General features: G+C 45.8%; 1 protein-coding gene across 1 annotated transcript in view; it reads left to right on the forward strand.

Moving 5' to 3' along the window:
- Window positions 1-8,281, forward strand: part of wwp2 (WW domain containing E3 ubiquitin protein ligase 2) — a 35,048-nt gene extending 26,767 nt beyond the window's left edge. Inside the window, exons 15-26 of the mRNA XM_048257208.1 lie at window positions 140-268; window positions 1,951-2,029; window positions 2,245-2,316; window positions 2,443-2,531; window positions 4,367-4,526; window positions 6,008-6,141; window positions 6,270-6,410; window positions 6,818-6,938; window positions 7,041-7,242; window positions 7,355-7,427; window positions 7,564-7,643; window positions 8,262-8,281. Coding sequence (XP_048113165.1) covers window positions 140-268; window positions 1,951-2,029; window positions 2,245-2,316; window positions 2,443-2,531; window positions 4,367-4,526; window positions 6,008-6,141; window positions 6,270-6,410; window positions 6,818-6,938; window positions 7,041-7,242; window positions 7,355-7,427; window positions 7,564-7,643; window positions 8,262-8,281 — 1,300 coding nt within the window. The remainder of the gene's footprint in view (window positions 1-139; window positions 269-1,950; window positions 2,030-2,244; window positions 2,317-2,442; window positions 2,532-4,366; window positions 4,527-6,007; window positions 6,142-6,269; window positions 6,411-6,817; window positions 6,939-7,040; window positions 7,243-7,354; window positions 7,428-7,563; window positions 7,644-8,261) is intronic.
- Window positions 8,282-14,224: the final 5,943 nt, after the last annotated feature.

Consider the following 14,224-nt stretch of genomic DNA (forward strand, 5'->3'; position numbering starts at 1 on the left):
TTAGCGAGCGGTAGCGTAGGCCGTGAGGTGTCAGGTTGAGGCGAGCGGCTGTGGGATGGCGGGCTGGGCAGGGGGTTGGCGGCTTCCCTGCGCCCGCTCGGTGGCCGGAGCTCACGTCCCCTCTCCCCTCTCTCATCAGGATGATCCAGGAGCCCCCCCTGCCCCCCGGCTGGGAGATGAAGTACACAGCGGAGGGCGTGCGCTACTTTGTGGACCATAACTCCCGCACCACCACCTTTAAAGACCCCCGACCGGGCTTTGAGTCTGGGTAAATATGCTGTTCCTACAGCCCCCTACTCCCCCAACCCCCACCCCCAACCCCACCCCTACTGCACCACCTTAGTACCCCAAGACAGGGAAAGCTAGTTTAAGGGAGCGTCCATTTAACAGCATCAGTCAACCAGTTTGTACGTAGATATAATGATCCCGACAATGAAGAAGTGATCATGTTAGAGCTCAGTCCTTTTTTTTTTTTATTATTATTTTACTTTTTACATCATTTTCTTGTTTCCTTTCTGGGGAACGAATAGTTTTGCTCCATCTTCTCCCTGGGAGAATCTGAGCTGTTCTGTGGTGCTGCTGTATTTTCACCTCACCACATACACATGAAGCATGCATGGACTTACACTAATTAAACTTGCAAATTATAGTGAATTTACCATGAAATATTGTGTGTGTGTGTGTCTTGACATAAATTCTGTAAAAATATAATTTGCAAAAGTTGAAATTAACTGTACTTTTGTAATATATTGTAAAAACCTTTTTATTTGGATGTAGTGGCTCTATGAGGCACTTAGAATGTCCAGGGTGATTTCAAATTGATACCGCTGATGGAGTCCATGTTTGTAGTTAGCGCTGCTTTAGCGGTCCAACATCCCTAACCAAAACCAGTGTGTGCTTGGACTCCGCTCACAGCAATGGCAAGAACACAAAAGCCAGAATATTAGTGGCTTTTCCCTCCCTCTCTCTCTCTCTCTCTCTCATTTTCACTCATCCTCTCGGCTTCCATATTTTCTTCCCTCCGTCTTTTTGCGCGCTCAGTTTTCCTTCGCTGCTGACTCGGCACATATCCAGTGTGTGTGTGTGTGTGTGTGTGTGTGTGTGTGTGTGTGTGTGTGTGTGTGTGTGTGCGCGTAGTTGGGTCTTGTACTAACACAGCTGCAGGCTCAGGCTCACCTCCACGGGCACGCTGGGCCTCAGGCGAGCCTCTTTTTTTTCCCTCCCCACTCCCTACTCCTTTTCCTGCCCAAGGCCTCACGGCGGAGCTGCATGACTGGGCCTTGTCTGATGACTTCTTTTGCCTTTGGCCTCATCAGTAAGGTTAATTGGGCCTCCCCATGCAGCTCCAGAGCAGGGCCTGTCAAATTCCATTTATTTCTGGTCCCATTATTTCCGGTGCCATTCACCTACAGGGTCCAGGTACCAGGTCAATGGATACCCCATGACTAATCAGTTACCCTCCCTGACCAATGTCCTTGTTTCTACTTGAGCTTTCCAGTTTAAACTTGGACCCAGTCATCCTTTATATTTGTAGCAAAAGCCCAACCAAGTCTGTGGTCTAGTTGGGTGCTTTCTGCCTTTGCTGTGAGTGTCCTCAGCCACTGGTGCTGGGAGACAGGGATAGTCTAGACGAGCAAGTCCGACCAAAGCTCCTTCTATTCTACTTCCATCTTGGTACCAACAATACCCCACCCACTGGACTATTGGAACCCGTTGGTTTGACTGCTGAAGTCCCATGTTTACTTTTCAAATCCACTCATCCTCCTCCTCCTCCTCCTCCTCTCTCTCTCTCTCTCTCTCTCTCTCTCTCTCTCTCTCTCTCTCTCTCTCTCTCTCTCTCTCTCTCTCTCTCTCTCTCTCTCTCTCTCTTTTCTCTCTCCTCTCTCTCTCTCTCTCTTTCTCTCTCTCTCTCTCTCTCTCTCTCTCTTCTCTCTCTCTCGCTCTGTGCAGGTCCAGGCAGGGGGGCTCTCCAGGGGCCTATGACCGCAGTTTCAGGTGGAAATACCATCAGTTCCGCTTCCTGTGCCATGTAAGCACCTCTCTCTCCTCCTAAGCACTTTTTCTTTTGACCTGACCCAGTTCTGTTCTTTTATGTTTTTTTAGCTCGTATTTTTGTGCAAGTTCAGAAAGTACTCTACCCGTATGGTTCTCCTTATTTTGCTCTCTCTCCACATCTGTTTCTTTTTGTCTGTCCATCCGTTTGTCTGTCTATCTGTCTGTCTCTCTCCCTCTCTCTCTGTGCAGTCCAATGCCTTGCCAAGCCATGTCAAAATTTCCGTGTCCAGGCAGACACTCTTTGAGGACTCCTTTCAGCAGGTAAGGCTTCAATACACATTGGACTCAACATACCTGGTGGGATCTGTGTCCATTTCTGCTGGACACAGGTGATGGTGGTCTACCAGGCGGAGGGATTGAGCGTCTGTGTCTCTCTGGCTCTGACAGATTATGAACATGAAGCCGTACGACCTGCGGCGGAGGCTCTACATCATCATGAGGGGAGAAGAGGGCCTGGACTACGGCGGCATCGCCAGGCAAGTCCCGCCGCTGGCACCGTCGACACCACACTTCACACCACACCACCCCACCCGCCCGCCCAGGGCCTCACCCAGCAGTCATTTCCTGGCTGTCTGACTCTCCTCTCTCTCTCTCTCTCTCTCTCTCTCTCTCTCTCTCTCCCTTCCTGCACTGTCGTTTTCCTCAGCAACTTCTCCCGCTGCTCACTCTCTGGCTCTCTCTCCTTCTCTTCTCTCCTCTCCTCTCTGACGCTGTGTTTCTGTCTGCTTTTCATCATCCTCTTAGTCACTCTGTCGCTCTCTGCTCTTCATGGCTTGCAGCACAACTGCCTCTGTATCCCTGCGGCTCATTTGGTGTATCTGTGTGTAATGTGTGTGTGTGTGTGTGTGTGTGTGTGTGTGTATCTGTGGTTGGTGACGGGTGGTTCCTCATCATTTTTTCTGTGGTGTTAGGTGCTCCATCTCCTCGTTCCTGCCCATGCTGTCCTGTAACCCCCTCCTTTTTTTGTTGTAGTGTTTTGTTTTTTTTTTGTCTGTGATTTTTCTTTTTGCCTTGTGTCTGTGTCTCCGGCGTCGCGCCAGTGGTTTTACCCTATGGTAGGTTACGTCATGCTGTTCTACCACAGGGTAGAACCACGGACGGGATGTCTGGAGGTGTCTGCGCTGCCCCCGGCGTCCAGCCAGCCTGCCAGCCAGCCAGCCAGCCTCCCCAGCGCTCTCCCCCCACCCTGGGACGCAGAAGTGGGGGCGGGTGGGCAGAGGTGAAGGGATGGGGGCAATGGTGGTGGTGTTTGTGGTGGTGGGTAGCTGGGGCTTCAGTTCTGTGTGTGTGTGTCTGTCTGTGTGTGTGTGTGATTTGTGTGTGTATTATGTGTGCGTGTGTGAATATTTATGTTTGTACTATTAGATATTTTTTTTGTCCTGTCAGTTGAAATACAGTAGGCCTATGCTGAAGCCTTAGTCTTAGATGTGATCACGTCATACTACCCAGCGTGGAGAATTTCATGTGGCCTCAAAGGCTTTGTCTTGGGTAGCACCACAAGACCTGACCTCATCAAGAGACTCTCATGTGGTGTGCTGACCAAATTCTCATCAAACCTCATCGATCAGACGGTCAGATAGTCACACCAGTGGTCACCTCTGTCAACACTTAAGCCTTGCCTCAGTCCAAATTTGCACTCCCCTCCTTGCTTTGGTGTGTGCGGGAAACTGCCACATCACATGCATGATGAATCACGCTGGGATGTAGCGACGAAGTGGCTAACTGTGCTTGTGTTCCATGTAGCCCTGTTGGTAGTGTTCAGTGTGTCTGTTTTCCATGTAGCCCTGTTGGTATTTCTCTGTGTGTCTTTCCATTATGCTGTACTGTGTGTGATGGTGTGTGTCTATGGAGTTCAACGTCATAGGTGGCGAGGGCTCAACTGTCACTTCATGTCTCTTGCACTGCCATTTCATCATGTGTTGAAATCATGCCTGTCGTGTGTAATCTCCACCTCTCTGTGTGTGTGTGTGTGTGTGTGTGTGCGCGTGTGTGTGCGTGTGGGCGCATAAAAATCATGTCTTAGTCATAAGTCACTGTCATTCCAGAAGCTTCCATGTCTGTCTTAAAACTGGGTTTTGGAGGGTGAGGTTTTACACTGTCATCTGCACCATTCCTCTCCTCAAATACACACTCTGGCTCCACCCTGTGTTGGTCACATCCCTCTATCTCTCTCCTCTTCTCTACATTCCTTCTTTACCTCCTCTCAGTGATCCCCTCTCTCTCTTTCTCTCTCTCTCTCTCTCTCTCTCTCTCTCTCTCTCTCCCCCTCCCCCGGGCTGTTCTGATGTGTGCTTCTCCCCTTGCTCCACAGAGAGTGGTTCTTCCTGCTCTCCCACGAGGTGCTCAATCCCATGTACTGTCTGTTTGAGTACGCCGGCAAGAACAACTACTGTCTGCAGATCAACCCGGCCTCCTCCATCAACCCTGACCACCTCACTTACTTCCGCTTCATTGGGCGATTCATCGCCATGGTGAGCACACACACACACACACACACACACACACACACACACACACATAATCTTTGACTGAATGGAATGCGATCATGTAGTCATCAAGCCCCCCTGGTACTCTTCCATTTAAGAGACACGTGATGACCTTATACTGATGATGGTCAACATCCTTTGATATAAGGCGCATCATAAATGAGTCAAGCGAAAACAGAAGGTTCTTGGAGTTCTTTCAGCTTGGAGTCTGGAATATTGTTCCCAACTTGAATAAATGAACTGTAATGAAAAGGACATTTAGAAAAGGCCATTCAGTGAGCGTTTACCTCAATCAAACAGGAGGTAGCCAGACTCACGTTGAGCAGTGGAAAACTCCGGTATCGGGGAAACCTCTACAAACCTCGGGGAAAGTTTCCCGAACACTACGTGCCTGTGTGAGGCACTGCTACTCTTTTGCTGCTGGGAGCACACACACACACACACACACACGGACACAGAGGCGTGTGTTTCTGATCTGGTGAATAGTGGCCTTATGCTAGAAGCACGCTCCACCCCACTCCACTCCACTCCACTCCACCCCAGCTCCAACCACCCCTGGCCGCTGCCAAGCCCAGCTCCCAGCTCCTGCACTTCGACAACCTCCAGAAGCTCCAGGCCCCAAAACCCAAAAGGACCCACCTCCCCCACCACCTCCCCCACCAGCAGCAGCACCGTCCTCTCCTAGTGCCCCTCTTCTCCTCCACCCTCCCTCTCAGGCATGACTTCACTGCCGCACCCAGCAAGCTCCCGCCCAGACGCCAGTCCTATATTTAGTCTACAAATACGCTCCTCACACAATCCCACACCACCACTCCCCCTCCCTCACACACACACACACACCCCAATATAAATTCTCCATATAGCCTTTCTCTTTATGTGTCTTGCACTGTTAAAACAGTCTTGACTTTTGCTTCTCTTGTCTTTCTTTAAAGCCACCCTTTTTTGTTCCCTGGGTTCCCCAAAGCCCTCATTTTCGATCCCCTCTCGAGTTCTCCATTTCTCTCGGCCTCTCTGGTGTTGAGTGTCTCTGCTCTGACTCCCTGTGGGTCTCAGCAGCGCACCAGTCCAGAGTGCTGGGGCTGGACAGACCGTGAGTCACTGGGCAGCGGGCGTCTGTGTTGATCTTGGACCCCGCTGCTCAGGCAGTCTGCCTCTTATCCGAGGGGCCGTGGCGTAACCCAACAGAGCCCCGTCTTCCTGAGCGCATGTTGCCTTTATGGGCCTTCGTGATTTTCTCTATCGCCGCTTGCTTTGACGTTTGCCTTTGGTCCCTGCAAGTGAGAGAGCTTGAGTGGAGAAGGTGTTCAGTCGGAATGTTGGAGAACTAACGTTTAGAAATACGTGTGGAACATGAGCTGGACAAAGATGTTGATTGTAATTCTATATGGTTGTGTGTGTGTGTGTGTGTGTATACCATGTGCACTAACCATTGCCCCCACACCCCCTCCCCCTCTGTCTCTCCTCAGGCACTGTACCATGGCAAGTTCATCGACACAGGCTTCACTCTGCCCTTCTACAAACGCATGCTCAACAAGAAGCCCACCCTTAAGGACCTGGAGTCCATAGACCCAGAGTTTTTTAACTCCATCATGTGGGTCAAGTAAGTACTATACCCCTTCAGTCCCCTCCACTCACTGGGTGCTCTCCTGCTCCACACCACATGGAGCTGTGCATGTGGCCAGTAGAGAGCTTTTGCTTTATTGACACTCTGTGTGTGTGTGCCTGTAGAGACAACAATCTGGAGGAGTGTGGAGTGGAGCTCTACTTTGCTCAGGACATGGAGATCTTAGGGAAGGTGTCCACACACCAGTTGAAAGACAACGGCGAGAATGAACTGGTCACAGAAGAGAACAAGGAGGAGTACATAAGGTATCTCACAAACAGCTTCTCCTCCTCTCACTGTGGCATACCACAGCATCCCCACACTCTCAAAATCATTTTAGTTTGCTATTAGCAATTAAGCTTAAGAAATCAATGAACATCTTTGTTTACCTTAAACTTAATGAAAAACTAAACAAAACAAAACTGAACTAAACAATTAAAAAAATATTATTTGATAATTTCTTAAAAATGAACCCGAATGAGTTAAATGCTTGAAACTGGCTAAAGGATCACTCACAGTATATATGTTTTATTACAATCAGAACAAATGTATAGTATAGAATTAGATATTTTGTGTTCTTGATATTGCATTAAGCTACAGCAACAACAATATAGCAAATTGATTCGTTCGTTTTGAAACACAATGGTGACGCGGAGTTGTGCTCGCTGTGCAGGTTGCTGACTGACTGGCGCTTCATGCGGGGGGTGGAGGAACAGACCAAGGCCTTCTTGGACGGCTTCAACGAGGTGGTGCCTCTGGAGTGGCTGCGCTACTTCGACGAGAAGGAGTTGGAGGTGAGGGAGGCTGTCTGCAGCAGTGTGCAGTGCGCTGATGGAACGCCGCCACGTCCTTCTCTTCCTGTCCACTGACCCGTCTCTTCACGTTCTCTCCCTCAGCTCATGCTATGCGGCATGCAGGAGATCGACCTCAGCGACTGGCAGAAGAACACCATCTACCGCCACTACACCAAGAACAGCAAGCAGATCAACTGGTTCTGGCAGGTGGTGAAGGAGATGGACAACGAGAAGCGGATCCGCCTGCTGCAGTTTGTGACGGGGACCTGCCGGCTGCCGGTGGGCGGCTTTAACGAGCTCATAGGTACGGACCTGGTGTTCTCATTCACCTGAAATTCCCAACTGCATTTTACTGCTTTAGACTGGCATGAGATTAATGCTGTCTCGTTCTCTCGACTCTCTCTCTGTCTCATCAGGGAGTAATGGTCCACAGAAGTTCTGCATAGATAAGGTGGGGAAGGAGACATGGCTACCCAGAAGCCACACCTGGTGAGTCCAGAAAGTGTGAAGCAGCCTGTGCATGCTTGTGTTGTTTTGCTTTGACCTGTTTTCATTTGAAAGGTTTAACTGACCCTCTCCAACACTATAAACCTGACTTTCTCCCCCCTCATCCTCTGAAATCCAGCTTCAATCGGCTGGACCTGCCCCCCTACAGGAATCTACTTGGCAGCTCAATAAGGATCTTGCTCTTGCCATCAGGAGAGAGTTGCTCTTCGGCCAGGAATGAGCAGGCCAGAACAGAGCAGAGCAGACAGAGCAGAGCCAAACCTGCAACAGCCCCAGATAAACATGAGACAGAGAGAGAGAGACAGAGAGAGAGACAGAGAGAGAGACAGAGAGAGAGACAGAGAGAGAGACAGAGAGAGAGACAGAGAGAGAGACAGAGAGAGAGACAGAGAGAGAGACAGAGACAGAGAGAGAGAGACAGAGAGAGACAGACAGAGAGACAGAGAGACAGAGAGAGAGACAGAGAGAGACAGACAGAGAGAGAGAGAGACAGAGAGAGAGACAGAGAGAGAGACAGAGAGAGAGACAGAGAGAGAGACACAGAGAGAGACACAGAGAGAGACACAGAGAGAGACACAGAGAGAGACAGATGGGGGGATGCAGGGAGAGTGTGTGTGTGAAAGAGAGATGCATTTTGACATCACAGCCTTCTTGTTGCCCCTTTGGCTGAGGAGGAGATCCGGGGACAGGGATGAGAGGGGCGTATGAGAGCTGTGCTGGAGCTCCAGGAGGAAAGGAGAGGCCTTAGGAGGGAGTTGTGTTTTTGGCGATATGAGCGCGGGATGTGTCCCCGGGTGTCCTCTCCTCTCTACGCAGTTGCATTCCTACCACCGTAGATCTATTAGACATTTGCCAACAGAAAAAAAAAGAGAAGTAACCGATTTCAACAAAACAAGAGAAATATTTTAATCAATAGCAAATTTCCAGACAACGCACATCCTCAGCTTAAGAATCATCTATATAGAAGAAATGATTGCAAATGAACACGTTGGTGGATGTCTGTGAAAATTATTGTTGTGTGAGTGTGTGTGTGTGGTGTGTGTGTGTGTGTGTGTGTGTTAGTATGAAAGAAAGAGAGCAAGTGAGAGAGAGAGAGAGAAACGGAAATTGAGTGGGAGAGCCATTTGAATTAGTCCCCCTTGCATAAAGGGATAGCCCAGTAAATTTTTGTTTTTGTTTACTGTTGATTGTGACTATGCGGCGTAATCCTGTACATAGCTGAAGTTGATGAGATTTGCATCATGGACAGCAGAGTGAGGCCAAGATTCTATGAAAAGAAAATCATGTATGTAAATATGTTGTTTGGTGTCTAAAGGAATTCAGCTTTTCTAAAAATCCATTTTAGTCTCACAGTATTATGGTGGAAAAAAACAAGTGATTTTATCAATAACTATTAAAAGTTATTTTGAATGAATAAATGCTTCCAATCATGGTCATGTTGAGTCACTACAGCACCTTCACAAACATTGCTATGATGTGTTCATATTACCCAAAATGTTAACTATTTTGGCAGACTAGCATAGACCATAGCCATACATGGGTATAATTGTAATAATACAATTAAATTTATATTGCATGTTTTCATATCACAATTAATCTATTGGACAAAATTAAATTATGTAAATTCAACATGTATAGATATACTATACTCTAGGACCTCGACCTCATGTACGAGGTTCCCAAAGTTTAACATACAGAGATTAACCAGAGTCTGAAATGTGACAATCTGAGAGGGTTACTCTAGTAAACTGATGAGTATTAGACTTTGTTTTTATTCCTGTCTTATAACATAAATATAAAATATAACCTATACAGCTGTGGGAAAAACATTAAGTGACCACTGCGCATTTTTCTGATGTCATCCGGTTGCTGAGTGACATTCAAATTAGTTGACCGTCATATTCAAATTTGCAGTTGTCTCTTATTTTCAACTCATTTGAATGTCACTCAGCAACCGTAGGATGACATCAGAAAAATGTGCAGTGGTATGTATATATATAATCATAAAGTAACAACAGCAATTATAATACTTACTATTATAATTATGATTAGATTGAATAACCATGTCACAATGAATATGCAAGCCTAGCCAAGCAAGTGATTTTGTACAGCCTTCGATGTGAAGGGCATCATTTTAATATGAATTCGATAGGCAACAGGATGGCAATGAAACTGGATGACCACAGGTATATGGCTTGTGGATTTGGAGCATGTGATGGTCCTTGCTGCTGAGTTTTATCCCAATGAATAGTATATTGGTTAATCTGAAGCTCTGGTTACACTGTATCTTGTTACATTGGTGATACCAACAAACATAATGGAGCACACTTTGTAAATGTAACACCGCACATTGCTAGTCAGTGTATTAGACCTGTGCAAGTAGAAAGTACCACTAACACTGACATTATTTAAGTAATAATAATAAATAGAGACTAAAATGTAGTGTGAACAATCTTCTCTATAGGTGTAGCCAGGCTGCAAACTTCTTTGACCAGTTCACTCAAGGAACTGAATGTAATCTTTTTTTCCAATGCTTTGTAAGAACAATCTATTCATGGGTTTTATCAGGTCCCTTGCCACAGGTGTATTAATCAAGCACCACGCAGTCTGCATTCATAATCTTATGAATCTGCATTCAAAATCTTTTCCCCAGATACATCACAAGAAACACAATTAATGAAAATAACATTTATTAAAAATAATAACTCAATTTCAATAATTTTACCATTTGGCATTATATTAATCAAAATGTGAATAAAGCTCAAATCTAAAAACAGTGGTAGACCAGCAGTCATAGGCTGAGGATATGTAGTCATGCATGTCCCCTTTAGAACCTCCTGCCTTTGAGATATTTAAGATGGATGGCGTCTCTGGGGAACAGTGGACTGTTCACTTTTTGGTTCTTGGTTTCAGGAGTTTTAACACCTGTCAGGTTACTGCCGGTCATACCCTTTGAATTGAATTTATGTTGGTAGTCTTTGTGTTTCCACTCGTAGGCTCTTTTGTCACGTTGACTATAAAGGGACCCCATGCTTCCTTTAGGATCCTTTAACTCCTCATTAAGTTTCTCCAACTCTCTTACAATGGCATCGGTGTCATCCGGATGCTCCTTTGCTGGTTTTCTTGTGGCTTTCTTCTCCTCAAGATCTGTATTGAACAAGTCATCGCTGAACTCATCATCCAAGGCTTTGCTTTGTTTCTTGGAACAAGGTTTTTTTTGGACTGCAACGCTGCCCGCATCTCCTTGTTTCACTGGTACGGTTGCCTTCTGAATATTTGTGGCAACTGTAGGCTTTCTGTTACTCGGGCCAGCTGTTAGCTTTTTCTCAAGCTCCTCGAGTTCTTTATCAAGCAACTCTGGATCAACCAAGGCCTTCATTGGTACAGCTGCCTTCTGAATATTTGTAGCTGGTGTAGTCTTTCTTTTGACTTCCATTTCTCTCTCAAGCTCCTTGAGTTCTTTATCAAACAACTCGGCATCATTTAAAGCCTTGCTTTGTTTCTTGGTGCATGTGTTCTTAACTGGCACGTTGCACACGTTTCCTGGCTTCAGTGGTAGAGTTGACCTCTGAGTAGTCGGAGCCCTTGTGGCCTTCGTGGGGATGACCTCTTTATCACTGTCCCAGGAGTCGTCCTCATTGTCCTGGGCACTGACACCAGGCTTTGGTAGCTCCTTCACTGGGCTCTCCTGGGATCCAGCCTTCATCAAGGCAATGTTACATTTGGCCTTTGGTTTAAATGGTTCCCCTCGGTTACTTTCATCAGAGTCCCAAGAATTATCATCAGGAACTTCGGCCTTCTCAGTCTTACCTTGAGCAACCTCAACAGCCTTTTCCTGCTTAATGACTGTCTCAGTAATCTCCATGTTTTGCTTCACCTCGTCACTCTCTTTCTCCCCCTCCTTGTTTCCTTGCTGTGCTTTCTCCACCATCAACTCTTTCCTGTACTTCTCAGTTTTCTGTTTCTCTTTCTCCATCTCTCTCATCAGAGCCTTATACTCCCTCTGCTTTTTCTCAATCTCTTGAGCCCTCTGAAGCTCTTCCTCTTTCTGTTCCAGCTCCCTCCTCTCCTTTTCCATTCTCTTTTTCTCCTCCTCAACCTTCTCCCACTCCTCCTTCAGACGCTGTTTGTCTGTCGCCACTGTCCTCCTCTCCCTGACTACCTTCTCTTTAAGCTTTTTCCTCTTCTCAAGCAGTTGCTCCTTTTGGGTCTCCACCTCCTTCAGCACCACCTCTATTTTCATCCTCTCTATGCCGATCTTTTCCTTCTCACACTCAACCGTAAGAGCCTTCTTTCGGAGAGCATCCTCTCGCTCCCTTGCCTCACTCTCCCGCCTTTTCTCCTCCAATTGCTGCTCTTGAAACTTTGCCTGCAATTGCTCTTGAACCTTTGCCTGTCGCTCCATCTCTTTCCTCTCCTCCTCTATCTTTCGTTTCTCCTTCTCCAGGTTCTTCCACTCTACCTCAAGTGCCTTTCTGTCTTCCTGCAGTTTCTCTTGGTCAAGCTTTGCAGATCTCTCCCTAATCTCTCTCCTCACCTCCTCCTTCTTCCTTTTCTCATTTTCAATGGCTTTCCATTGCTCTGCTGTCATTCTCACTTCCTTCTCCTCTCTCAGACGAGCCTCAGTGACCCGGGGGTCTGTGTGGAACATACATAACAGATCACATTTATATAGCACTTTATCCAAGTACACAAAGTGAAGGGGAGTACCTCACTTCAACCACCACCAATGTGTAACACCCACCTGGGTGAAAAGCCTGCCTGATGTCCACCTTCTGCAGGCTTACTGATGGCCATGCCTCCTTCAACTGTCTTCTTCTCTCTCTCACTTCCTCCTCCTCTCTTTCCCAACGCTCAAGTCTGGCCCGGTCTTCAAATAAGCAGAATAAATGCCATCGACTTTTAACACAGGCAAACGTTCAATCAATCAATCGATCAATCAATCAATCAATTTATTGTTTAGAGTGCAGTATCACCATGCAACATGGTCTCCTTATCATTGTCCTTGTTTGCATTACTAAGTTAATTTCATAAATCCATATAATAAGATAAGTCTTGGCTATTTTACTGGGATCATTTCTCTGTCTGTGAGAATTTGCTCCTGGTCTTCTTACCCTCGGGACTCATGGCCCAGCTTATGCAGAGTGCACTAGTAAGCCCAGTCCCAGCTCTTCTCTCCTGCTCCATGAGCAGCTTCATGAAAGAGTGCATCTTCCACTCCACATCAGCTAATATGAGGGAGTGCATCTGTAATAGGACAAACCTCTGAATTATTAGAGATTAGATAGATATACAGTGGGATCTAACTATAGATAGATAGATAGATAGATACGTTATTGATCCCCAAGGGAAAATTGAAGATCTAAAGAAGAACTTCAGATTTACTACAGCAAATCAATTGGGACAACAAGCTTGCAAGGGTGTGCCATGATGAACTGCAAAATCAAATCTGAACTGAAAAACCATATGATGAAATAGCTAGTCATTATTCTCACCTCCTCCATTTTTGCCTCTATTCTTGACTCCAGCCAGGCCCGCTCTTGAAAAGCCTTGGCCTCAAAGAGGAGCCTCCAGCTCTCCTCCAGCCGTCTCATGCTGGCACACTGACAGCTTAAAATGGGAAAGGACCCAGATAAATTAGCCCTACATGTATAAGTGAACTGTTTTCTTTTTCAATTTTGAATAGATTTTAGGATAGCCAACATGTAAGCCTAAACCTGTTTTGTCGAGTTCAAGCTTTCATTAACACAAGTTGGTCTTTTAATTTCGTGTTACAAATACAAAATATATATAATATAAATATTTGAATGTAGTTGACGTTTATCTTACCAAATAATCCTCCTCTATATGTCTCGTAGCAGTTATATGTCGGCTTTTCGTTGAGTTTGTTCGTAAACTTGCTTGTATGAGTTGACCGTGAAAGTAGTGGTTACACACTAACTCCTAAAATTCTACCTTGCCTGCTAAAATTCTACTTTGTCGAACATTCTAGTTCCATCCTACGTGGTACAATTCTGTCGTGATGTCATTGTTGGTGGGCAAAAAATATGAGTTCGACATGAGCGTTACACTTGTTCTGGGAATGCCCCATTGTTAAAAGAGTTCTGGCGTGATCTGTGGCTTTTTATAGTGAACATTGACAAAAACTTTGAATTATTCTGGAAAAATGTGCCATTTGGTCTTGCAGTTAATGAACGTAACTCGAACAGCCTATTTTTAAATGATCTGCTAATTATTATGGCAAAGTTTTATATTCACAAAAATAAATTCCTAGGGAAAACACCGTGCTTCATTGCTTTCAGAAACGAGTTTAAACAATACACATGTTCAATTAGATTTTCTACGAAAGCAAAAGCTTTTAAAACTATTACTGTTTGTGATGTTTTTAATGTTTTTAATTAGATATTTACCTCCTGGCAACAGGTTTTACTGTGTGTTTTGTATGTATGAATGGTATGGTATTGAATATACATGTTGAGCAGTATATGAAGTGATGGTTTGCTATAACATGTAACGTGTATTTTTGCAATAATAATAATAATAAAAAAAGTTCGACATGAGCGTTCTGTGGAGATGCACAGGGACAGCAGGCTGTTGGCGTTTTCTTGGGTCTGGCTCGTCAGGCTAGGACTAGTTTTAATAATCCACGTAAAACCGGCCCTATGCTACTCTACAATTTTGCGAGCTCTGACGTTACTTTGACCATTCTGAGGACACTGTATGATGAAAGTTCAAGCAGGATAACTGATAAAAAAAATACAAAGACAAATCAAAATTGT

Source organism: Alosa alosa, chromosome 11 (assembly GCF_017589495.1).
Source record: "Alosa alosa isolate M-15738 ecotype Scorff River chromosome 11, AALO_Geno_1.1, whole genome shotgun sequence".
Taxonomy (NCBI): domain Eukaryota; kingdom Metazoa; phylum Chordata; class Actinopteri; order Clupeiformes; family Clupeidae; genus Alosa; species Alosa alosa.